General features: G+C 46.7%; 2 protein-coding genes across 3 annotated transcripts in view; both read right to left on the reverse strand.

Moving 5' to 3' along the window:
* Positions 1-1,201: 1,201 nt before the first annotated feature.
* LOC117893605 (probable secreted beta-glucosidase adg3) overlaps positions 1,202-26,807 on the reverse strand; it is a 57,866-nt gene continuing 32,260 nt past the window's right edge. Inside the window, 8 exon segments of the mRNA XM_034800281.1 lie at positions 1,202-2,466; positions 2,469-3,977; positions 4,041-4,192; positions 4,260-4,487; positions 4,547-4,791; positions 4,851-5,109; positions 14,411-14,606; positions 25,076-26,149. Of these exon segments, the coding sequence (XP_034656172.1) occupies positions 1,837-2,466; positions 2,469-3,977; positions 4,041-4,192; positions 4,260-4,487; positions 4,547-4,791; positions 4,851-5,109; positions 14,411-14,606; positions 25,076-25,213 (3,357 nt within the window). The 5' untranslated portion in view covers positions 25,214-26,149 and the 3' untranslated portion in view covers positions 1,202-1,836.
* LOC117893607 lies at positions 12,902-14,341 on the reverse strand. Of its 2 annotated transcripts, XM_034800283.1 has the most exons (2): positions 13,689-14,341; positions 12,902-13,655 (listed from the first exon to the last, which is right to left on the reverse strand). In XM_034800283.1, exons 1-2 carry the CDS (start codon positions 14,324-14,326, stop codon positions 12,971-12,973), a joined length of 1,323 nt encoding a protein of 440 aa, XP_034656174.1. In that variant the 5' UTR covers positions 14,327-14,341; the 3' UTR covers positions 12,902-12,970. The 2 variants fall into 2 exon arrangements, with proteins under 2 accessions (XP_034656174.1, XP_034656173.1); XM_034800282.1 differs by having other exon boundaries at positions 12,902-14,341.

Genomic DNA, 26,807 nt, shown 5'->3' on the forward strand with positions numbered 1-26,807 from the left:
GACGGCCACAAGTTGAGGAGTACCCGCGCGTCGTTCCTGTGTCGGGAGACTGATCGATTATGAAAAATACTAGAATACACTTATACAAACACAAATAAACCAATTCCACATTGTTTAAAGTTCTGGTATTTAAATCTGGATTTGATCAGGAAGAGTGTAAAAGCAATTAAAGTTAAATTTTACTTTTATTGTTAGCCCCCTATAAATGTATCTCCGGCATTTCTCGCTGCACGCTACACTAATCAGCTATACTATTAGATTCATTTCGTTGTAGGGTGTAGTACGTTCTAGTACCGTTATTAATATTACTATTATAATTTGAAAGCAACACCAATAAATCAATTTATATGAATTTAAAGGGTTTTTCTATGGGGAGAAATTTTAAAATCGAAATGTTAAAGAAAGTCGTCGAATGTCTGCATCTCACACTGCCGGCACCGGCAACGTTGACAGTGGCGGCACTCAGATCAACAGCCACTGACACGGATGCTACCTGATCGACCTCGTCTCGCAGGGGCCTCACTCATGGAGTTCAAGGGGGTCTCAAAATTGTGTGATATTTACCTTATTAATTAAACCGCGTACAAGAATAGTTTTAAGTTAACTTTTCTTTTTCCTTCGCATCCTTTGTTTGCTCCTGAAACCAAAACAAATTAAATGTAAATTTTGTGTAAAATGTAGAATGTCAATTTTGAGTAAAATGTAAAAATTTAAAGTCCCAAATATAGCGCCACTGTTCGTAATGTTGCAATAGTTACCTGAGTGTGGCGCCACTGTTCGAAATGATGTGAATATGTGTGTCCCAAATGCTGTAGATGTTTTTGAAATGTTGCGAAGGTTTCACCAAATGCTGCAGGTTGCGCAGGTTTTACAAATGTGTTCCGAATTTGTTGATGTGTCGCGGATTTTACAATTTTGCGATGGTTTTACAAATGCTGCAAGTTTTGAAATGTTGAGAAATTTGTACAAATTTTGAGGGCTTTGAAAATGTAGCGAAAGTCTTACAATTAGTTCCAGAACTTGCCACTGCGGCGCCACTGTGGCCGAGTGAGGGCGACAAGGTGCAATCAAAAAGTAGCTTTTAACAGTTACATAGCAAACAGCTTAGCTAAATGTACATCCGTCGTTTCATAGCATACAGCTATGAAATTTACAATTTTAAACCCATCACACAGGGCTGAGCAAGCAAACAGTTTTCATGTATTTATATTTTATTAGTGATTTTCAACTTATGTTGTATTATTGCTGACTTTACTAATTAAGGCCTTGTACAAAAATTATTGTATCATCGTTAAGTGCTAAATTCTATGGTCGTAGTACACACAAACACATACAATTATGCATTTCTCGTGTGTGTATCGTGTATCGTAATATCGTATGTATAGATAGAGGGGATCGCATTTTGGAGGGGGGTGGCATTTGTTGTTAGTATTATAGTTTGTATAAACAATTGCATTGAGTAAATGTACAAAAAAGTGTAAAGTAGAAAACGAATCGAATGGGGATTGGGATTCGCCCACAAAGCCCGCTTGGCGGCGCTTCACACGTTGAGGGCAACGCTCGAACTGGCCTTACATTTGCTTTTGTTTAATTGGTAATGAAATAATACGAAACTAAAATTAAACTAAACGTATTTTGGCACTGTAAATAAAAGTTGCATCCGATAAGAAACCCTAAAACAAATATACAAATTGCAGCTATCAAAATTCAATCAGGGAAATCAAAATTACACAAAAACTTTTCGCACATAATTTTGCCAAAATGCAGAGATATTTGTCTCTTAATTGCTACGATTTTTCGTTTGATTATGCTAAGAGGGCGGGGGGCAGGCTTCCCCTAGACCATCCCAAAGTCGGTGCAGACCGATGCTGCCGTTGTGGCCGCTGCTGTTTGGTTATTTTGCTGCTTCTCCTTGACATTGTTTGCGGCTGCCGCTGCCGCCGCCGCTGCCATATTGAGCTCCACCAGCGTGTCGATGCTGTTGAGGCTGACACCCTGCAGGATTTTGCGTGCCGCCAGCGATGTAAAGTTGAACGACAAATCGGTGAGGCTGGGAAAGTTGTAGAGCTCCTCGTTGCCAGTGTTCATGCCCATGCCCATGCCCATGCCCTGCTCCAGCGACTCCTTCGTGAGACTGAGACGCCGATCGATGCCCTCCTTGTCCATGGCCTTGTCATTGGCCAGATCCTTGAGCGCCAGATTGGGCTCACTGCCCAGCGGATTGGGATTGTTTGACTTCCTCAGCAAGTGGGCCAGCGCCAGCTCATCGCCGTTCATCGAGCACTTTTGCAGCTGGCACACAGACTCGTAGCACAAATGCTTCAGATCGGTGCTGCTGTTCATCATCAGATTGTGGTTGCTCTGCGCCGGGCCCAGATCCTTGGAGCTCTTCTCGTAAAAGTGCAAATTGCCCACAGAGCCGGCGATTTCAAAGTCCTGCTTCGCCAGTGCCGCCAGCTTCAGGGGCTGCTGCTGCTGCTGCTCTCGGCACTGGGGCTGTTTGGCTGCGATTCGTTCTTCAGGACATTGTTCTTGTAGGCAATGCCATTGGCCAGCTGCAGGCACAACTTGCGACTGTTGTTCATGGTGGCATCGTTGTTCGTGTTCTTCGCGTACTTGCCACCATCGTAGATGGGGATCTCCGGCATGTCTGGCGTATCCACGGGGCACGTGTTGTCCGGCGAGCACTCGCTGATGAAGGAAATGGAGTCACAGGTCTCCGAGTTGGCCTCCGTCTCGCTCAAGGGCTGCTCGTTGGACCCAGACATGGACACAGACTCCTGCTGCTGCTGCTGCTGCTGCTGCTGTTGTTTTTGTGCTGTTCGAACTGGCGTGGAGGTGGCTGAGGGTGCGGCTGCTGCCGGATTAGCTGCCGCTGGGCTGGAAGTCTGCTTGGACAGCGTCTTCTTGATGATCTCCCCCCGCTCGTTCGTCATCGTTTCGTTGTTGATGATGAACACGTTCGAGTTCTCCAGCATCTTGCCATTCTCCAGCGTGATGACGCTCCTCACCGGTGAGTTTTGCACAAAGATTTTGGTGCTGGGTATGCTCTGACCCCCGCCGCTCGATGTGGTTGTCACCTGCAGCGTGATCGAGTTGTTGCTGCTCGAATTGGGCACGCCACCCGCTACGGCTCCTCCCCCTCCGTTGTGCGTGTGTGTGTGCGTTTGTATGTGCGGATAGCTGAGCTCCTCCATTATGCGATTGGGCGTGCTGGCCCGCTGCCGCTGTGCCTGCGCCTCGGCCACGCGCGCACGCATCGCCTGGTGACGCGGCGTGCCCCTGGGCGAACCGTTTAGCAGCAGAATGGAGCGCGTGCTGCCGACACTGCCACCACCAGCACCGCCAATGCCACTGCTGCCGGTGGATGGTGCCACCACGGCGGTGTTGGTGGAGCATTGCGAATCGAGACTAGAGTGGCCGCTGGTCTTCTGGCTGAACGAGACCTTGCCGATGCTGTCGATGCTCGAGGGGCCGCTCGCAAACATCGACGACGTCTTGCACGACTCCAGGCTGGACGGCCCGCTGCTCTGCAGACTCCGATACGTCGCCTTGTTGTCCGTGCAACTGTTGATGACCAGTCCATCCGTCTGCCGCTTGGCCGAGGTCGCCTTCAGTGTGCCGGAGCGCGAGGGCGAACTCTCAAAGATGTGCTTGCCAATCACCGACTTTGGTGCGGTCTTCGGGGGCCCAGTGTGGCCCAGCCGCGAGAGCGTGGCCGAGGAGTGATTCATTTTCGTGGCTGTCGTCGTCGTGCCCGTGGTGGCTGGTATGGACTGCGTGGAGCGAGGCAGCGAGCCGCTGCAGTACACGGGCGAGCGGCGGCGTATGGGCGAGCAGTCGCGCGAGGATATGAGGAAGGTCGACTCGCTGGACATGTGACGGCGATGGCGACGTGGCAGCGTGGACGAGCGCTGACTCAGCTCCGAGCCATCGTAGAAGGTTGAATTCGACAGCGTGTGGGCGATAGGCAGGTCCTGCAAAAGGGGGGGAGAATGTATCATTAGTAAGTGCTCCGCCAGCTGGAAGTTTCTGCTTACATGCTCGGCCGTTTGTGTGCCCACGCTGTGCAGATGCACGGCGCGCGTGTTGAACCACTCGGCGGGCGGAAATTGTGCGGAATATGTCTCAATCTGTCGCTGCTTGGCCCGGCCACTGCGTCGGAACAGGCGTGAGAGCAAAGATCCTTTTTCTAAGAAAGCAAAGGGAAAGGTTAGAGCCACTCCATGATGGTTTTGCCACGCTGCTTCGCTACTCACTGGGTGATGACGAATCTGTGCTTTGGTATTCCGAACTGCTGCTGTCTGTGGTGTTCAGCGCTTGGGCGTAGGTCTTGGACAGACTGCGCGTGGAGGCGCAGCGTTGCAGGCGCTTCGACGAGCCAAAGAGCCGCAAACTGTGCCGCCGCTCCAAGCTGCGCGGCGTCGGAAACGAGGCGCTGCGCCGCTTCGCAGCCCTGGGATAAATGATCTTGTCGTTGGGATTGCCTGTCAGGGTAAACCAATTGAGTGATTGATGGGCAAACGATGGATAGATCGCTTCTTACCACCGCAGATCACATCCGCCAGATTCGTTTGGATGCACTGATGCGTCAGATCGCCGTCCCGCTCTGTGGATATCTCGCCGTAGAGCGAGTGCAAGGCCTCCGAGTTGGACATGAGCATGGTGCGTGCCTCCTGCGGCACCACACTCTCGCCATGCTGCTGCTCCTCCTCCTCCAGCTGGGCATAGGCCAGGCTGCCGCTCAGCTGATGATGATTGCTGCGCGGACGCGAGCGACTGCGACGACGTCTAATGTTTGGGAGAAGAATTAGCACAAAGTTTAGGCAAATTTCGGGGCACAAACTCACTCTGGCGTAAAGATAAAGTAACCCTTGGAGGTCTGATAGATCTTTTGCTCCTGCATCAGCTGTGCCAGCGAATCGTAGATGACCTCCGTGGCGGGTGTTGTCATGTGCGGAAACCGGGCGCCCAGCTTGCCGCGCACATGCTCCACGGTGGCCGATTGGCCCTCGGCGGTGAGGTCCATGATCACGTCGCAGAGTGCCTCGGGCAGCGGCGTGAACTGTCCCTGAACCGTTGGCGTCACAATGCAATCGTCAATGTCACCTGCAATGGGTGGAGAGAGACGGCAATCAGTGGGGGTACAAATAAGGCTAAACACGGGCCCGACTGCCACACCAAAACCAGCTGCGCGCCGCGTTTGCTCCATTTTGGGACAACGCAAAACTTGCTCGCATTTTTTCCATCGAACTTGGTGGCTGCTTCGCTGTTTCTGCTGGCATTTTGGGTGGCCACCAGGGAGACGTACCCCCCCTCCCCGTTTGCCTTGGCCACAATCGAGGGGTAATTAAACCGAATTAAGTTTTGTTTGCTGTCTCCACGCGGTGACCTCTCGCATGGGTAGGCCATGCCTGCCGCTCCTTCTATGGCCAGTGGCAGCGTTAACACGGCGTATACTTAATTAAAAATGCGCACAGCAAAGAGTGCACCGCAGCATGTGGCATGTGGCGGCATATTCTGCCCATAGTTATGGCACTCCTCTGCAGCCGTTGGTGCCGCATCGCGCCTCCACCAGAAAAAAAACGCTTCCTACTTGCAGCTTAACCTCTAAATAAATGGGGAAACACAAACGACGCCAGGCAGCAACGCCCCCGAGGCAGGCAGCAACGTGTATCTGTGTCTAGTGGCATGCCTCAACACCGATAGAGAGCGAGAGAGAGAGAGGGAGAGAGAGGTGCGATGGTGCTGCAAAATCAGACCAAGTGTGTGACGACCTCCGTTGTCTCTGCCTGTGCCTGTGCGTCCTTGCTGCAGTTGCATAATCAATTTTTCAAGTTTTCACTTTCCGTTGCCGGCAGCAATTTGCGCCACAAAAGCCCCCCCCAAAGACAACAACAACAAAATGCCATGTGGGATGCTCCAGCGTCAAGGACAATTAGTGGCAATAGGCGACGGGCCAGCCCCGTCGACTGGCAAGACAAAAAACAGTCGCCACAAACAGTCGCCTTTCCCGCCACAGCTGGTGCGGCCTCCGCAACCCCCCCTTCAGCTGCCTCTCACTCGCACTTTCACATTGCAAATTTGTCCAGCGATTAATCTTTCAGGGGGGGAGACGCGCACTCAATCTCAATGTGCAACTGCAACCATTTGTTGTTTGCCACTTAGATGCCACGCGAATTTATTTGCCCCTGGAGATTTCCCCATTTGGCAGCAACGCCCTGAACTCGTAAATTTTGCGGCCAAGCAGTAGCCAAATTGGAATCTGGAGCCCAGCTAAACACACACACAAATATGAGAGCTGAATACTCCACTGCATTGGCTGCACTTTATCTCGGCTGCAAGCAGATGTCGAGCGTCATAAAGCCCAATGTTGGGCCATTGGACCGATGAGATGCCATTTGGCACTGGAACTGGCACTGAACGCCCCCACATGTGCATGCAAATGTGCCGCAAAGGCTGCGGCAACTGCCACTGCCACTGCGACTGCTGCTGTTTGTGGGAAGGTCAGAGATTCACAGATATTATTTATTACAAAAGAAACCTTGAAAGAGACTCCCAGCTTGGTGGGAAGTTTTTGGAGCGCAAACGAGGCACAAGAATTATTACCAAGCCCAAATACTCGTTTATTTTATTTCGAATTATTGGGTTTACAATTTCTATGGGTTTGCCTTTAACCTCTGTACAATGTGCCCAATTTGTGGCTGCATTTTGGCACATTTTGGAACCAAAATCCCTTTCAATCTTTGTCTTCTTCTGTTAAATCCATCAACAACAAATATCTACTTAGATCTGATGGCACCTAGCAGCCTGTCTATAGTTAGCAATATTTAATAATTTAATATTGATCATTTTTATGGCACATTTTTATCTATTTTTGATATTTTTTTACCTAAATCTACTTATTCCGAGATAAACAAAAAAATAAATAACCAAAAGCAATGCTCCATTAAATGTGTTTATTAATGAATATAAAAAATAAATCAATTAAATATTTTTTTGTTTTATTTAAAATGATTTTCCAGCAGGCAAAAAATCTCTCATCTTCATCTAAGCTACAAAAGACACAAGATCAAGGCTTCTCTCTACGCTCCTCTCTTCCAGCTCGCTCTCTCTCTCTCTATCTCCCTCTCTTTCACAGCGTAGCTTCACCGCCTGCAATTTTTTAACGGTTAGCCTGCGGGCGTTGCCACCCCGTCGCAATTAAAATTAATAAACGAAACGCAAAGCAAACCCGTGACGCCCCCGCTCTGCTGTTTTTGGCCATTTCAATTCGATTTCCAAATGCATTTCTCTCGCACTTCCCCCCAAGATACATCCAATCCAATACCCACTTTCGAGCGAGGCAGACGACTCTTGGTGTTTATCGTTTAAGGAAGTGTTAATTTATTTGCTCCTCTCATTCCCAAAGGCTGCGGGGCACAACAAAAAGAGTCTGGCCAGCAAGCAGAGAGAAGAAAAAACAATAATAAATTGCCTTCGATGGCCAAAAATTATTGATTATTTCGAAATGGACAGCGTTAAAAGTTTATGATGCTCAAGTCCATTGTTTTGTTTTTGTTTTTGTTGTTGCTGTGTGGCAGCATCGCTGGCGGTTATGAGATCAAACAGAAAACTTAAGAGGAGAGTGGAGAGAGGAGACGGGGGGAGGGGCTAAACGGGGTAACGCGAAAATGTGCCAACAACACGATAGCCCCACAAGATTTCCTCCTTATTTTTGTTGCCATTTTTCTAATAATACGAAACAACAACAACTAAAGAGAGAGAAGGAAAAAAAATCATACATCAAGATTATTGTTACTTGCGGCAATTGCATCACAGTAATGGCCACAGCGTCGGAATCAGCGGATCAGCAGTGCAGCAGGCTGGGCAGGCGGGTGGCGGGGATATCGCAAAGAAACATTTTTCATTTGCATAAAAATGCATGGCAACTACAAGCGCTAAAAATGTTTGCCGCATGTTGCACACACACAGAGAGAGAGAGAGAGAGAGACAGTTGGGGGGGGGCTGTGTATCTTTTGCCTTTCAGTGGGAGGTAAACAACGTACAGCAACAACCTTCAAGCTACAAAACACTTGACTCCGACGCCAGGCCACAATCCGCAGAGAGCTGAGACTGGAGACGGAGACTGGAGCCCGAGTCCGCTGCGCGTTGACGTCGCTTTTGGGTTTGATTGAACACAAGGATATGTGTCCGCCGGGCAACAAAAAGCAACAGCAACAGCAACAATAACATAAACTAAAGCTTAGCCTCAGTCTTTGGTTTTTTGAAAACCAAAACGCAACACTTTCACTCTACTTAAGACGGATGGATGGATGGCTGGCTGGCTGGCTGCACGGCCACCGCCAGAAGGAGGCGGTGTCCGAAAAGGCAAAGGCAAAGGAGGGTACAGACAGACGGACAGACAGACAGCCGGGCAGCCACATCTAAAGTGTTGGTGGGAAAATCGCGGCAATCGTTTTCACGTCTTTTCCATATTTATTATCATTTACAGGCGGCCTCGAGTTTCGTGCTTCACTCCGCGAAACAAGATGCAGATGAGAGAGCTTTTTGTTGTTGTTGCTTTCCAGGCTTATGGCAGAAGTTGGTCATTTGTGTGTGTGTGCTTTCGTTTTCCTGCGGGGCAATTATTCAATCAGGTTGCCGGGAGGATGCGTGGAGTGTGCCCCAAGTGCGTGTGTTTGCGGTGTTTTGTTCTTCTCTAAAGGAGCTTCTCCTAGCAGCATTCTCCCTGCCATTCCCAGCCCGTTCTCTCTCCCATTCCCTCGCTTAAACTTAATTTCTTTCGTCTCCTTGTCACATTTGCAGCTTTCCCTGGAATGCAATTTTACATAGGAAATCCACAGCGCACACCCCTGCCCAACAGCCATCTAGCTCTAGCCACCCTCCCACTGAAAGGGGCGCTCATGTAGAGCACTTCCAGAGCAAATAAAAACAAAAAACTGCCGAGCAAAAACAAAATGTCTAGCGGCCAAAACGAAGGCAATCACGATTTTGTGTCTGAAACGTTTGCTGCGCGTTTTCAATTTCCCATTTAAGTTTTTTTCTTTTCTTTTACTCTCCACTGAGGACAGGCGGCAAAGGCCACGCAGTCGCAGTGGCAGTGGCAGTTGCAAGTTGCAAGGAGGAAAAGAGCAGCAATACAGTTACGCCTGTCGCTGCGTTTGCGTCGGTGGCCGCTAATTGTTTCCGTCTGTTAATAAAAATATTTTGCAGATCAGTAACAAATTGCAAGAGAAAAAAAAACAAGGTCTCGCTGCACCAAGGAGTAGCAGGAGGTGGCGGTGCCGCTGCTGCTGCTGCTGCTGTTTATGCAACGCCTCACGACGCGACGCTTGCGGTGGCACAGCAAACGAAATGCAAATTGACATTTACGTGGTTGCAACACCAACAAAATGCCAGCCCAGCCAGATAGTCCAGACAGTCGGACAGTGGGCCAGCCGCCTGGCAAATAAGGAGCAGCACGACGACGATGGCCAAAAAAAAAACAAAGCAAAAGGCAAAGGAAGTTAAACGAAGTGGGGAATACTCTTTGCCGCCTCAGGAATATCATTTCCCTTTGTTTGTTCTACGAAAAGTCAGATCCTGCCATCAAGGCTTGCTCTCTGGAGTTAGTTCTTGCTTTCCCTTGGATACTCCTCCCTTTTCTGCTCCCAAAATCTGAATACCCGCTGCCCAAAGTGTATACAAAAGACCAAAAACTGCTTGGCGACACTTTTTGGCTGTTCCTGTAGCTGCCGCTGCTGTGTTAAAGGTCAATGAGTTTAGGGTTAGTGGACCTGAACCTGGGCAGCCTCCTGCCAACCAAAAATACAGTTACATTCGTGGCGGCATTGTGCAACTTTCCATACCCCATGGGGGGCTGGCACTACTGCTGCTGCTGATGATGATGGGAATGGAGAGGATAATGTCAGCTATAGCCAGCCATTGGGCATAGAATCGTGTCGCATTTTGGCAAAATTGTCTTCCATTTTTGGTGCGTATTACCCGCTGTCTTTTCCCTATCTTTTCCCAGTAATTCTCCGCTGGAAACACAATTGAAAGACGCTGAAAGACACTTCCCAGCGAGAACACTTTCCCAGCGAAATGAGGGGAGAAAAGCTGCGGAGCGTAACCAAAAACTTCAAGTCAAAGTGGGGTTGACCTCATTACGGGGGCGTTGGGGGATCAGGAGTAATCAGTGTGACCAGTCAAAGGCACAGCCAGCAGATGATGAAAGACAACGGAGGAGAGAACGTTGGAGAGAACGTTGAAGGAAGGAGAACAATAGAATTACAATAATCGCTTTGGTAACGCTCTTTTGTTGCGGAATTTTATTGGATGGGTGAGAGGTGTTTGTGGGGTGAGTGTGGGACAGTGTGCTCAAGCGACCATGCGATTGGGAAGATGAACTTGCAAAAGACCCGAGGGACAGACAGACACACGGACAGACCTCAATGACAGTGACTCTTGCCTTTTGATCTTTCTTCTTTTGGCGAACTTGGTTACGCTTTGATGCGTCCCACACCCCCACAATTCCACAGATTAGATGCGTAGTGGAAGTTTGTTGAACCTTTTTCCCAGAAATTGCCTCGTTATGTGGTTAAAATTCCGCACATGAAGCTCTAACGGCAGAATGTTCCACTGTTCCTTTGGATGGCAACATTTGTCGTGGCAACTTGTGTCTGCAACTAATCTGCTTGCATCTCGGACTCATTTGCATATATGCAGCCATGCAGCTAAAGCAACATGTTGCTGCGAGGCTTTTTGCTGATTTCTGTGGCTGATTTCTACAGATTTGCGATTTGTTAATGGCTTCGAATATTAAGTTACAATTATCAGACGGACAGACGGACGGATCATCTATCCGCAGAGCGATTGGTAGAGACCGGGCCGGGTGAGTGCCGGGAGCCGCGGCACTGTCATGGCCACATTTCACTTTCAGCAACATCTCCGACCAACGGACCAACGGACGGACGATCGACGAGAAATCGTGATGAAATTGATTTGCGGCTCTTTATTTTTCACTCGGCAATCAGACAGACAGACAGCACTCTCTCACTCACTCGCTCGCTCTCTACTCTCTCCCTGTCTCTCTTCTCCATCTGGGAACTGTATAATTTTCTCGCTTTCCAGCTATTTTGCATTTGCCATTTGTCTGTTTCTTCACTGCCCCCCTCTCTCTCTCTCTCACTGTCTGCTGCTTCCTTCACTTTACTGATATTTCGTTGTCAAATTGGCAGCACAGGCAATCTTCACTCTTCCACCATCACCACCATCACCCCTCTCATCCACTTGGCTCTTTAACACGAAACTGAATTTAATTTGCTCTTCAGTTTCGTTCGTTTGATTTTTGTTGTTTTGTTGCATTTATTTGGCATGTTTGTTGTCTAATTGAGCGAGAAATTGCCGCCTGATTGATTGTTTTCCATGCTATGTGTTATTTTATTTCTTTTGTTATTGCTTTTCTTGCGATTGTTATTGCCCATTGCCATAGTTATTGTTGCTATTATTTCCCCACTTTTCTACGGTTTAGTTTACTTTTGAACAGCATAACGACGTGGCTGGTGGGAGTTTCTCGCTGCGCTAGCAACATTCTTATAATTGTTTTGTGTCCAAACAGTTTTCAATCCAATTGCGAGACAATATCACTGCTTGTTTGCACTGCTTGTTAAGTTTTACAACCTTTACGACTACATTTTATTTCGTGAATAACAACCGGCTCAAATCAAATTAATAGGCGTCTGCCGCCAGTCAATAAAACTTCATTTAATTTAATGCCATGCCCAGGTGTGTTTTTTACCGTTTTCGCAAAGCCCGTTTGTTTGTTTTTCCAGTCTAAGACTTTAATTGCAATTAAATAACCAAATTTAAGAATTTTAATATTATTTCTGTTAGTAACCAGCAGCATGAATATTTCTGCTTTCACGTGTGGTTGGGTTTTATTTGCTGTAATGTTTGGCAACATCTTCTTACACTGCATGCAGTTTGTTGCTTTGGATTCCCTTAAGCAACACTTTATGAAATTCCTGGCAACATTGCTTCGCAACATATCTTTAATATCGCTGAAAAGCAGTTCAAACAAATGATTAACTGCATGCCAGAGGTTTGAAATTTAAAATGCGAAGCAGTTAAAGCAGTATATTTGTGGATTTAAGAGCTGCAAGAAGGATTGCAGCATATAGGAGTTGCCAGAATGCATTCCATGTGGCACTCAGAGCTACATACCCCCCCGTGAGGCCATTACTTCTTTGCGTATGGAATTGTCATGTTTATGGTAATTAACAGTTAATGGGTTCTACGCCATTGCAGATGTTAATTAGCAAACATGGAACGGATTCTGCCTGCCAAATGAAACATGCCACACACATGCATCATGCATTGCAGTTGCAACTCCCATCTGTGCCCCCGTCTGTGTTTGTTTGCTGTTTGAGTGCGCCTCTTTGTTTGGTCATGCAGCAGCAGCAGCAGCAGCAATATTTCCTCAATTGAATGAGTGCCACAAAGTTTTGAACCGACAAAGGCCAAATGGAGCGCCCCCTTGTGGCCGCCACGGATTATATATGGCCACGAGTGGCAGCCACAAATCGAAACTTATTAATTCCCAAACAGAGTTCGCCAAAGGCCGACGACGACGACGACTACGATCTCTGCCCGGCTGGCTGGCTGTCCATTTATCAATGCGCACAGTTGTGGCCATTTTTTGGCCACAACCTCGGCAACAGGACTGTGAAAGTGTGAAAAGGGGGGGAATGAGGGGGCAGAGTGGACACTGGTGGCAGTGGCAGTGGCATTAACTGCACAGGTGTCCACTTAATTGACAGCTAACGAGGCACTGCGGACCCAGACAGCGGCATCAATGTTTGATGAGGTGCAGCGCGGTGTGGCGCAGTTTAGGGGTGGAGGAGGAAGAGCTGCATCATTTTTCGGCTAGACCTTTTTGCTTTATTTTCACGGTGAAGCCGCTGTTGGTTGGGGGTCGAGAAACCACTCAAAAGGGCGGTGGCATACGCAGGTGCCGCTTATCGCACAGCGGACAATATCCCAGCTGGGTTTCAGGCTCTGGCTCTGGCTCGGGCTCCTCCTGCTTGGGCTGCAACTCAGTGGCGCTGTAATAGGAGGTCAAACCGGAGTTGCCCAGCCCGGACTGTGCATCCTCATCGAATTTTTCATTCACATAGACCAGCAGGGGATCGTTTGGGTCCTCGCTAATGCGTCGTTGTGGACGTTGTGGCATGCACTTCACCGTTTCGTGGCTTTTTTGCGGCACCTTCCCAACGTTATGCAGCTGCTGCGCTGGGAGCTTGTGGCAGGTCCAGGTGGCTGCTCGGCCCACATTCTGTGGCAGCTCCCCGGCCAGCTCCAGCAAGGCACTGGCCGGCACCAGCATGCCCGACTGATTGAGCTTCGTTATCTTATTGAACTTCTTCAGAAAGTTGGGCAGACACTCGGCTCTCCTGTGGCCTAAATGTTGCTCAGGATCACCCTGGAACTGGCACCCAAAACTGGCACTAAACGTGGACCTTGACGGTGACTTTGGCGACTCCGGCTGTCTCCTCGTTCCTTCCCCGATTGCGACACTCAGGCAGGTGCAGTCATTGCTAAGCTGCGAGTGCCTCGGTTGGCTCTTCATTTGCTCCACAAAAAAGGACATTGGCTGGGACTGTTCATTCATAGAGGGGTTCTCTTGCTTCACAAAGCCGAGCTTCTGATTTGGCTCCTTAGACGGACACGAACACGGATTGGCTTTGGATTCATTCTTAACCTTTTGGTGGGGATTTTTCCCCCTTCTGCATGAAGCACATGCCGTGCACGTACATTCACCCTGCATGTCCCATGATTCCTCTGGTTTACATGGCTGCTCCGTTGGCTGCTCCTCCCACATAATGCTGCCTCCCCTGCCACTTAGTACATCCCGCACCGGCTCGAGCACCTGCAGATTGTCACCCACCGAACGTTCGTCATCCATGAGGGCCATGGGCGAGGGAAAGCGCCTGCAGGAGCCCAGTAATTTCTCCATTTGCAGCTTCTGCTCCAGCTCCTGCTGCACCATCGACAGTATGCGCCAGATGGTGGCGTCGCTCTTGGCCTTGACCCCGCAGCGCATGTTGTACTTCCGCTGCTCCTCGTACATGACCCAGCGCACCATTAAAATGTCCTTCCAGCGCTGGAAATCGTCCTGAAGCTGCTCATCGACCTGCGCATTGGCCACGTTCTCGTTGTCCAAGCGCCTGCGCAGCTCCGCCATCGACATTTGCATTTGCTGATCGTCGTTGGAGCGAGACTGGCCGGAGGATTTGTTGCCCTTTGAAGGATCTTCTCTACCCCCATTATTGCGCCCAATCATTGGCTTCAGACAATTTTCAGTAATTTTTTGTATGCCAAAAGGGGTTCGAAATTTAAGTCTAGGATTGCTACAACTAAAACTCACCCACAGAGCTGATCACATAGGTGGCCGGTGGCTTGAGTACGCTTCTGGCAAAGGCGCCGCGCAGCACCTCCAGGGCGCAGGGTTCGGCGGTGACCAGCAGCATGCCGGGTGCCACATGTCCGGCGTATTTGAGGGCACGCGTCGCCGCCGTCAGTGGTCCATTCCACCAGCACTGGGCATTGGCAGCCAGGAAGTTCTGCAAAGAGAAGAAGAGCAAAAGCACATCAGAAATGGTTCCCAAGCAGCTCCCCACACACATTAGCTAATTGACAAATTGCAGTGCAGCAAGTGGCTTAATTGTGTGGCAAGTGGCAAGCAGTGTGTCTGCTTAAGGAGTGAGTTATCCATCTGTGGGCGGAGTGCAGCTGTTGTGGCTGCTGCGGCTGCTGCTGCTGCCTGATGGCTGGCCAAAACCATCAATTAGCCAAAGCGGATCGAAAACACGCCCCTGAATGTTGGATCCAAGCATGCGAGGAGGGGTGGCGCCACAAAAATCGCTGCCTCATTGCATTTCATGTGTACGGTAGGTGGAGGTGGAGGAGGAGTACCAGGGGAACACCTCCATGCCCGTTCCCATTCCCATTCCCAACTGCATATCGAAATCCTTAACACGTTCCTTCCATGGAAATGGCAATACATGCGACAGGGGGTAAGGCAGAGGCGGAGTGGAGTGGAGTGGGGAGCAGAGTCGATGGGGCAACAAATAAATGTCCAATTTGTGCAGTGACAGGAACACTTGAGGCACGTTTTTGATGTAAACACGGACAAAAAGGGTCGAGAGTCAAAGCAGTGCCCACGGACAATGGACAGGGGAAGGAGGAGCAGGAGGAGGTGAGTCCAAAGAGGCCACAGAGTGGGTGGTGGTGGGTGGTGGGGGTTAAAGGAAATGCATTTTTTTCGGGTCTAAAGTGCAAGCCCACAACAGATCTCTCCTATCTCCATCTCTTTCTCTCTGTGTTTCTGTGCTTGCCCCTCTGTAGCCGGCGGAGTTTCACGCTTTGTGGCTTTCTGTGTCGCTAATGAACATCATCCAGTTTGAAGATTTGACCTTTTTGTCGATGGATGAATGCTGAAAGGGTAACGGGGTAAGGGAATGGTACTGGCCTGGTAGGATGCCAACCGTTGGTATGGGTCCGCGATTGCGACTGGGAATGGTATGAAATTACTGGAAATCTAAGTGCCCCAGACATCCATTTCAGCCATTTCTTGTGGTCACTCCTCTGGAGTTTTTAATGTCGCCACAGCGACTGATGCCATGCCCATGCCGCATGCCCCATGCACTCTTATATAAGTTGGATGACTCTACGCTGCACACCCCACAGTCAGCACCCCGGCACCCCTCCTCTCAGCCATACGCCTGGGGCTACTCAATTAATGCATGAGAAGGCGAAGAAATTAACTCGTCATTGCCTGTCCTACCGTCAGAGATGGGCTTTGGCTGTCACGCGCCGCCAGATGGCGCTTGGCATGCACTGCAAGAAAATATGTAGTCAAAGTCTTTGTCAGTTTATGACCTTTAAGCGTAAGCGTATGAGATTTGTGATCGTATGACATCTGCTTGATTCCTGGCTCATACAGCAAGTCAGTGAAGTTAAAAGTGTCATACAAGCATTGGCTGCATGGAGCGCAGGTAAGTAATGCAGTGTATCCGTATGATAATTACTTTTCGATCAAACGCATGTCAGTTGACTTATAATGAAGTGTTATTATTTAGAAGCGGAATTGTGTCGCTTAATTCTTTAAACATTCATTAAACCCATATGAATGTCCCATCTGAGTTATTATAACAGTAAGTAAGTATCACACGGCAATAATTGCACCACTTCTCTGATATTCTGCTGAATTTACTGTTTACGCTCTCTTCATCTATCATCTGCACTCCCTTGTTCTCTTGCTACTGTATTTCTGCAGAGAGCAACCACCGTTTGCATGCAGTCTCCCAAGGCTACTGCAGTTTCTCTTTGTGTAGCTCTCTCCCTCTAACCCTCCCATTTATTCTGCTCTGCAATTTGTGCCGCATCATTCCAAGACACGAGACAAAATGCCAAAGACAGAGACAGACACAGGCAGCAGCGCACAGTCAGACATCGATCAAAGCGGAACAGGGAAGCAGCAAACAAAGGGGCAGGGAGGGAGGGGGAAGGTAGGCAGCTTTAAAGAGCGTTTGTCTCGGTCTTTTTGGTCTCGTTTTCTCGGAAGTTAATGCAAAACTCTTCAATAATCAAATCAAATGCTTGCGCGTACAAAAGTCGCCCCTCGAAAGCTTCGTCGTTTCTTTGCCTTAGGCTTTTGCTCTTAAAGTCGTTTTCCCCTTGCCACCGCAACCCGAGCAACCGTCTTCCGTGGGGTGGCTTTCGTTTTGGGACTTTTACTCAATTTCGTGTAATAGAAAACTAAACAGTAAAACTCCCACAAAAAAAAAGTAATGCTGAAAAGACGAAACTATCACCAGAGTCGCGCACAGCAGAGAGTGGCATACCTCATGTGGGGAGGAGAAGGAGGAGGAGGAGGCCTGACTGCCACTGCCACTGCCACTGCCTCTACCTTTGTAGATCTCTCGTGTGTGCTGCATAAAAAGATAATAACAATATACAAACAAATGCGCAGTGAAGGCAACGGCAACAGCAGCAGCAGCAGCAGCAAAGTGGCATGTGGCATGAGGCAGGGGCAGTAAGACAGTAAGCTGTAATGTTGCGGACTTCGGAGCTTAATAGAGTTATGATGAAGTATAATAATCCTTGACCTTTCCACTAACGAACATCAGGTTGCACAGCCCCACAGTCGCTGCCGCTCAGCCCCACAGCCGCTGCTCTTGGGCACAAGTCAAAACGTTTTTTTTTGGCTTTGTACTTGTTTCCCCTCCGCTCTTCTGCCCCTCTTTTCCCATTATTATTGCTGCTGCTGCTGCTGCTGCTGCTCCCCGACCCTTCATTTGACTTTAAAAGCGGCATTTACTTTTCGCAAATGAGAAGCGATTCCGCGTCCGAGTACGAGTCCGAAAGCCCGTCTGAAAATGAAATCATTTCGCAGGTAGACATTTCATTTCGACAGCTGCAGCGTCTCTCTGCTGAATGGGTGGAGAAAACGTTAACTCTCTTGAGACAAATGACAGGGTATTGTCAGCGTACTCTACGCCCCGTGCTGTCTAGAAATAGCTTTCCCATGGGTTTCAGGAGGGGCCTCACTATCGTTAACAGAAACGCGATTGTTCCAATGTATCTCCAATCTCCAATATCTCAAAAATAAAATCAATGGAATAAAACCTCAGAAGTTTCTATCTTCCATCTATCAGTTTAGTTATGATCATTCTAAGACGAGTTTTCTGTATTACAAACCCATTTGTGTTGAAAATCTATCTGTAACGTGAATATAAATATAGTCCCCAGCTTTGTGCGACAGATGTTAATTATATTAATCAGTTCCCATTTGAAAGCCTTTCAACAGACAGTTCTCCCCATATTTATTCTATTTCTGGATTAGTTTCTGAAATACAATTATGTTTTTCTTCAATGAAATCTCAGTTCCTTAATTATTACAGACTTGTCGTCGGGGCTTCCCACGTCCATTATGTGTACACAAGGGAACGACGTTTCCCTTATTCCTATCCCCATTGTCCTGTCATCATTGCTTATTTGTCTGGTCAAGTGGGAGTCACACTAGCTGGCCCTCTCCCCATACTGGAAAAATAGCCACTGGGGATGAGTCCCAATCCGATTGTCCATAAAACTTACGCGCCTGTCGGAAGCGCCCTCGAGCATAAATGCAGAACGAAACAGAGTTCCAATCAATGTGCAGGGATCGCTGATAAGGAACACAAATTGCCGGACCAACGCCCACTTTCTCCCTTCAAAGACTGGACTCCATCGAAGGGTTTTCTTTGACTGCGGATTTGCGCTGCACTTAAAATTCCAATTGGATTTGCTCGGCCACGGGCGGGGTGGTGGTGGTGTGCACGAGGCCTTAGGCCATGACTTTGGTCAAATATATTGAGGAGGGTTGCCAGGATAGATATATTTATTTATTCTAGTGTGCCGCCTGCTCTTTGCTGACTCTGAGGTTCAATGACCAGAAATCTACTCTTTTGGCTAAACATGCGATTTGTTTTATTAGTTTTTCCCTCCTCAAAAACAGCACAACAAATTTGCCAGGACAGCAATAGCAGCAGCAGCAGCAGCTGTGCTGGCAGGAGTCTCCCCGGCTGCCAACAAAATATACAAAAAAGAGGAAGGGAGATCCCACGGATAGTGTCCTGGAATCGTGCATCTGTCTCGGCTTTTGGCAGCCACAATAGCGGTCGCTATTTTTGCCAGCAATTAATTACAAATATCCCCCAAAAATACGACTATCTATGCCACAAAAAACTTTCAACTGGAAAAACTCTGGGCAAAGTCCTTTCAACTCTTTCGCATAAATAGTATCTGCTTTTCCGTTTTTTCTTTGTTCCTTTTCTATCGGCAAAAAGTTTTGCAATTGCAAAACTTTAACATAAAAATAAAACGTAAAACGAAATAGGTAAAAATAAAGCGAGAAGTTTTTTGGGTAGAATATTGTCGCTCGAATGGGAGATACCCATTAGAAAATACATGAACGAGGTGTAAGCTCTATGACATTTCAAGGATAAAGATGTAAAATAAGCAAAGCAAAGATTTTGTCAGGTCATTTTTTAGATACATTTTCAATATCAAATCTTCCGCTTATGGCTGCGGATCTCTTCACTTGCTCTCTCCCTGTGCAGCTTAACATCAGCTATAATATCTCTCTAAATCCTTCTCCATCGATAGCTCTCTTTCAGCACTTAAAGCAGACTTAACTCTGAAAATTATGCCATGATTTGGTAATATCTTTGTCCAGCTTTATCCTCAAACTAATAAGCCCCCTTGTAAGCCAAAAATAAAAGGTATAAATATATATCTACATTTCCATTTACATAAATAAATGTATGTCTGTTGTATCAGCTGTGCACAATCAGCACCTCAATTTAAAACCGAAGCGTGAAAAGTCTATTAGAGACCAGATGGGGCGACAGCGTTGATGGCGGTATCTGTGGGAACAGAATCAAATGTGGAGCTACAGAGACAGCCCACAAAACTGCACCTGTAGTCGAGGTTCTTTGGGGTCTGCTTTGTTCATCATCATCATCATCATTGTTAGTGTGTGGATTCATTTCGTTGTGTGGCTGGCTGTCTGGGTTGCCTTTTGTATTTCGGCGTTGAAGCTTCGCTGGCACTTGCTGAAATGTTATTTGGGATCTAGTTGGTTGGGGGATTGATGGAGGGGCCTTTGTACTCGTCTCTGGTGTCTGTCATTCACTTGCAAGCCAAAGTTAATAGGAATAGAACAATTTGAGCCCCTAGCCCCTAGCCCCTAGTATCTATGAGTGTTCCCTAGCATTTAGCACGCAATTTATATATGGATTATATTTCCGTATTCTATCCAAGAGCTTGTCATTCAATCAATCTGGTAAATCACGCAATCATTTTGACAGAGAGAGAAAGAGAGAGAGAGGCCTGTGCTGTCAGTGCTGCTAATGAACAATTTCCATGAGATCCAATGAGTATTCCGGGGGCTCATACATATGTGTTGCACAGATATCCATTAGACGCAAAGATTTTAATTATTGCCTTAAGTACAACGAGTACAACTCAATTTTGTAGCTGATTTTAAGGTCTGAAGCATCATTATATCGTATCATTACGAGTTTATCGGTAATTAGTTAATTACTTAACCATGAAAATCACTCCCACTTGAAAGCTAAGACACATTGGGAAAAATGTAGAGAGAGAGACGTTAACTATATGAGGAAATGAGTTTTTTGTGTGGGAATGGAGTCGGTAAACTACTAAATATTATGGGAACTATCATTATAATTGATGATTCAGTTTTGAAAGTAGTTGCAACATTTTGCAACAGTTTCTCTGCTCCGACAAGCCTTTGTGGATTTTCTAGCTCTCTCCCAGTGTGGCTTAGCAGGCTGCAGATTACGGCAGAACCCTTTCTCTCCCGCTTCTCATTTCTAGCACCTGGGATATTCCTTCCTACACTCGCTGTCTCTTGTTCTCTCTCGCAGTGCAGCTTAGCCGCAAATTGTAAGTTTCATTTCCAATAAACAAGATTCCGTGGCACAAAGAGTGGCATCAAAAATACCCAAATTAAAAGTTTTACTTTGGATTTTGTTTCGTATCGCCAGCAGCAAAAGAGGCCCAAAAATAGTCTACAACTTGAACTCGAGATAAATTTTTTTGGTCACTGAACAGCAGCTGAAGGGGAGAAAGGGTATTCCCAGCTGGTCAGCCAGTGAATGCCAGCGGGACCGCCAGTGGGGACCAAAGACGACCTTGTGCCCAGTGCCCACAGCTGTTACGCAATGCAAAAGGGTGGCTGTGGGAGTGGGGGAGGTAAATAAACAAAATGAAAAGGCAAACAAACAGTTGGTTCAATGTTTGTCAATCAAATTAGTCCATCAGTGATGTTGATTGCCATCAAAGTGAATCCAAATCAATCATAAAACGCACGCCGCCAATCAATTAAAGCGCCACTCTAACCCCCCCACACCCCACCCAAAAAGTAAATTTGCGTTTAAATGTTGCACCATCGATCGACCGATCGAACGATCGATTCGATTTCATTAAAACCCAATCAAAGCAATTGAAGATGATGATGGAGAGGCGGCACGAGGCACAAGGCACAACAATTGAAATCTCTCTTTTCTTTTCCGCTCACTCTCTCGTTCGATAAATCAATTGGCTTAGCCTCCACTCCATTTTGATTGCCTCAATCAGCTTGAAGTTGCACTTGCACCAGCCAGTCACCATATTGGGTCTAACCGTAACAGTCGCGGCTGCAAAGCGAACCTCAAACAGCAGCCAGAACTTTGCAATCAATGTCTGTGTTCTTTTCTTCTTTTGAAATGAGCAAATGATAAGGAAATGTTATCTCGAATGCAGTGGAACATGTACAGCACAAACCATTCATTTGTTGTCAGAAATTGTCCGCTTTTTGCGAAGGGGAATTGGTAAATAAATGGCAGATACAGAAAGTTCTTAGAAAATTATTATAAAATAAAGGTTTGAATTTACTTCCATTCTACTCTGAGGAAACTCTCTAAAACAATTATAATTAAAGGAACTACAAGATCTAAGTCCACATATTTGTATATAATCGGTGTCGAATACTTCTTTAGCTTTCAAAGCATTTTATCTACAAATAACACTCTAAAAAACATAAAATATTTCCCAATAATCGTGAGAAAACACACACGCATCAGGCAGCCTTGTATTCTGCGTTTCCCATGCGAGGATTGATTCCTTCAACTCGTGCCACCCGGCACGGCACTGGTTTGCCTTCATTCTAGCGCCGAGCAAAAACTTTCCATTTCGCCTGAGATTTTTACGGAGCTAGAGCCAAAGTCAGAGCCAGTTCTCCGTGTAGTTTATGGGTGCTGCGTTTGGCTCCCACACCTGCCCCACATTCATCCCGTTCTACCCCTTCCGTTGGGGGAACATGACGCAATCATTTCGCATCCGTTTGAGCTATTTCACAAACAAACTTGTTGCAAGCTTATTAATTTGACTCCAGCTTGGGGACTGGCTCTCTAGCCAGCTAGAGTCAGCAAAAATTGACTACAAAAAATAGCACAAAAAAAACTACAAAAACAAGTTGATGTTTTAGGTGAAGTCATTTGCGTGCAGGCAAACACTAAACACGGACTGAAAGCGGTTCAGAGATCAGCTTCGGGGCTCAGCTCGAGATCAGAGTTGGAGTCGAGTCGAGAGTCGAGAGACGAGAGTCGCCTTAGTCGTTGAGTCGCCACGCCGTGTCCCCTGACAAATTTGCACAAATAATAAAAACAGATTTTAAATGCCCTGGAAATCGAGTCTGCGACTGGAAGTGGGACTGGGACTTGGTCTTAAATCAGTTTACCCCCTCGTCCACCCCTCCATGGCACTGAGTGACATTTAGAGCTTTTGCCTGTGGAGTAGCGGGGCGGAGGGGGGGGCGACACGATCTAACTATAGCCTTTGAAATGAGAGAAACTTTAATGGGACTTTTGTGGGATTTGTGGGCTTTCAACGGATCTGTTGGCCCATAGAAATATGTTCTGTCTTTGCTCTCTAATTAGATATTCAAACAAGTTTCTGCATATGGTCGGGGTGTCTGTCTTTGGCTAATAAATTAAGAGATATTTTATGATATATTTACATGGATAAGGAAGTCTTTAAAAACAGCAGGCGGTGTGGTTATTGAGGGTGTTTTGGGGGCTCTTTTCTTATACTTTTTATTTAACTCTGTTGGTAAATTTAATTTAATTAAATTAAACCTCAAATTTGTGTACATAATTCCTGTTTTAGAATGAAAGATTTGCACTCAAATAATCCCCGAAAACCTTGGCCTGTAAAGCGCTTTTCTTAGGAGTTTTTCCATTGATTTATCGCTCTCTTGATTGCAGATTTTTACTCCTTGTATTTATAGCTAGAATCTCTATCTTTTCCACTATTTCTTTATCATTCCATCATCTATCTTCTTATTTATAAGTTAATTTCCAACCTCCTTTATTCCCAGTGTAATTCGCACAATTCCTTCCTCCATTGCGTGACTTTTGCCAAGATTTATATTACTCTTTTTGTGTAATACAAACTTTATGATACGCCTTTGTATTTTAATATTTTATTTCGGCTTTTATTGGACCTAATCCCATTGTTTTTCTTTGGCATTTCCAGTACGTTTTTCTCTCAGCTTTTCTCAAGGTTTCATAAGCATTTTCCTCACTCGATCCCCCGCCGCACAGTATATCTTTTTGCTGTGTGGAAACTTTTCAGTTATGGCACGCCCTAAAACTTGCGGCCGCACCGGAAACTCTTGCACATTTCGATATGGTCTTTGAGCTGCAAGACGCGCCCTAGGGGCGCCCCTTTTGCCGGGCTGGCCACCAGTAACTGCCACCACTAGCACCTCAATCTACATAATTCACACTTCATTGAGCTTCCACTTCCAGAAAATTACAAATCAAATTTCCACGACGCTGCTCGCTTTAGATTGCGAGTTGAATTCTTTCCATTTTCCCCCTTTTAGCATCACTCATCGTTGATTCATTCATTCGTTCGCTCAACCATTCATTCATTCATTCTTTCAGTTGGTTCTTCAATAATTTCACGCACTTTTCTTCGCGGCTGACTGCCCCAAATTGCTGTGCGGCCCTAAATTATCATCTTCCTCTGTGGGGCATGGCACTTCCATGAGTGTGTCTATTTAGGGCACGCTTCATTCGGTTCTTATCTGCGGCCTATGCTCCATGCCCCACCACTGAAGCACGTATTATTAATTAGCCCAGTCCCCGAGACTCCGACAAACGAAACAAAAAACGAAACAAACGAAACTCAGATGTAAATGAAATGCTCTGCCCCGACGACAATTGTCGTCGTAATTTATGCGAGGCATGAAAAGGCAAGCAACTGGCAACAAGGGAATGTTTTATGCGACACTTTTTTACGTATGCAAAATGCAAACTAAATGTGCAAAAATAAATAAAAACTGCCTTTTGATGTGCCGAAAAAAAACGTCAACACTTTGTTTTTTGGCAGGCCAACAATTAAATTGAAATTAGCCTGCAATTGTAAGTACATTAAGTGATTCTGTACGCTTATGCAAAGGTGTTGGGGAAGTCTCTTTGAAGGGGAAGCAACCAGACACTGTCCCATGTGCGGTGTGTTCGACTGTAGCCATAATTATGGCAGTTTTCAATGGCTAAATGGTGGCTAATATAAATATTCCTTCTAAATTTCTAACTTAAATTTGTTGTTAACATTTGCTTTAGTTTTCGTTGATTTTCACACCACAAAACACTGCCAGATAGTAGCCAAAATCTGTCCTACAATGCGCTCACCCCGTTCCATGCCTGCAACCTTCAATAGAAACTTTTTTCACTCTCATTTTGTTGTCACAAATTAACACTTTTAAACTTGAACTTGTCCCGCCGGGTGTGACGTCATTTTCGGGTGTAATTTAGTGCAACACAAACAATGGAAAGGAACAACAACAAAGAGAATGAACATCGGAAGCAGCAACAAAAGGACTGAAAATTCATTTAAAATTTTAATTCTTTTTGTGTGCCGCCAGCAAACGTGTTCGAAAACTTGTATCACAAAACCACTTCGATCTGATGAAGTTCCATGAACCCAATATTTTTATTTAAAGGTATTTCTACTACTTCCTGGCCGTAAAAATTGGCAAAAACTTCTGTGTGGCAAAAGTCCATTAAGAACAGAAGTAGAAAGAAATGCACACGAAAAAGGGAAGTCCAAATGGCAATTGGCAAATGTTTGCAATTTTTTGGGGGTAACTGTGGGAAGTTCTAGTCTGGATGGAAGCACCGTTCCGAGCCATTTATTGTCATGGGAAGCGGGCACACACACACACACATAGGAGAGACCACCCCAAGCGACCTTGAGCCGAGGGAGTCATACACCACTGCCTCCCTCCCTATCTGCCTTCCCTCTCCCTATCTCTCTCTCTTTTTCTTTACATCTCTGGTTCATCCTCACGCACTTTTTTCTGGCTCAAACAGGAACCAGTTGCCTCTCTCGTTTTGTGCACAGAAAAAAAAAAACCAGTTACGTTCCCTTCTCTCGATTTTTGTTGTTTTTGCTGCACAATCGAACAGAAACTCACCTGAAATATCATATATCCCGAGTCGTACATCCAAAAGTCCTCGGGGGCCGTGTGCCCCGGCTTGGTCAGCTGTATGGCCAAGCAGCGTTGCAAGATCAGACGACAACGCTGTGGACCACCGGGTGATTTGGTGCCCATTTCGTGGCTGTGTCTGTGTCTGTTCTTCTCCTCCTGCGGCGGTATGGGGGGGTTTGTGCTTTGCTTTTTCCAATCTTTTTTATCGTCTAAAAATAACGCGAAACGCAACGTCGAAGAAGAGGCCTCCGGCGAGGGGGAGGAGGGAGTGCGTTTGTGTATGTGTAGCTGTTTCAAAGGTCCATTACGGGGCGCGGAGAGCGTCACTTTTAATGGTCAGGCGAGCACAGGCATGGAGTTTAAAAAAAACGAAGAGGAATCCGCGTCGAGCAGGGAACGAAAGAGCCAGACAAGACGCGAACTCGAACTCGAACGCCGTCGTTTGCGCGATAAGAACGAAACCCGTATTCGCATTGAACTTTACAATTTCCTTGGAAGTTTTGCCCGTTTTTCGTTTTTCGCACACTTTTTTATCTGTAACTTTTTTGGTTGTTGTTGGCTCTTTGGGGGTTTTTATTTTTCTTGTGGCCTTAGAGCTTGCTTTTTATTTTACAGACACATTTGACTGGCGTTTACTTGTTGACAGGCACACAGCTTCGAACGCGACGCATGCGCGCAGGGCACACTCCACGTAGGAAAAATCTTATTTTGGCGAACAGGCAGCGCAGAGCGGACAGCAGACACGAACCGTATGAAATGAACGACAAAAACAGACTCCACTCGCGGCGCCAGCCGACCAGTCAGTCAACCAGCCGAGCCGACTGCCCTGCTCGCTGGTGGGGTCGGTTTCTCCCACTCTCCACACTCACACGAGCACGAGCCCGAACACGAGCGCCGTTTCGGCTGCGCAAGTGGCATTTGCATTCGTTGTTGGTGTTGCTGCTGCTGCTGCTGCTGCTGCTGCTGCTGTTGCTGTCTCTGCTGCTGGCAGCATTTCGCACACGTTCGGCAGAGTGGCGAGCAAGAGAGCTTTTGGAGAGTTGTGTAGACTTTGCGCACCTGAAACGACTAAAACAGAGAAGCGGCATTAAAACCTTGCTTATAAAATCAATTAGGGGGCACACACACAAAAAAACCAACACTGGAGTTAGACTCAGACTCAGATTGTGGCTACTCTCTGCTCTGCGATCTGTCTGATGTCGTCAGAGAGTCTCGTATTTGCTCCTAATAACATCATCAGAGTCATATCATTACCATTAACCGTAAGCCGTGCGGCAGCCACTGTTTTTTTGTGCTAGTACCACAGGGAACGCTCGGAAAGTGGAGATGATACATTTATTTGGAGGGATATCTTTGGAAAATAGCAATAAAATATATTCTGTAAGCTTTTTGCACAATTTAAATAACTTTTAACTCAAGTTTCCTTAAGTTAGAACAATATTTTAATAAGAAAACTTCTTACTTTAAATCTTCTTATCTAAAAATATAAAACAAAGTACACAAAACATTCCCAACTCTGAGACTTCACTGTGCGCCATGTGTCTCTCATTTTTGCTTTGTTTTTCGCATTGGTCGAAATACATTTTGGGGCTTTTGGGACCTTAAATCTTAGTAGCGGCATTTGGAAGTCATTTCCTTCACGAATTTACCAAATTTGCCGAATCGCCGGATGTACAAATGACTATAAATGGGTTAATTAAAAAAGATCTAGAAATTA

The sequence above is a fragment of the Drosophila subobscura genome, chromosome J (assembly GCF_008121235.1).
Source record: "Drosophila subobscura isolate 14011-0131.10 chromosome J, UCBerk_Dsub_1.0, whole genome shotgun sequence".
Taxonomy (NCBI): domain Eukaryota; kingdom Metazoa; phylum Arthropoda; class Insecta; order Diptera; family Drosophilidae; genus Drosophila; species Drosophila subobscura.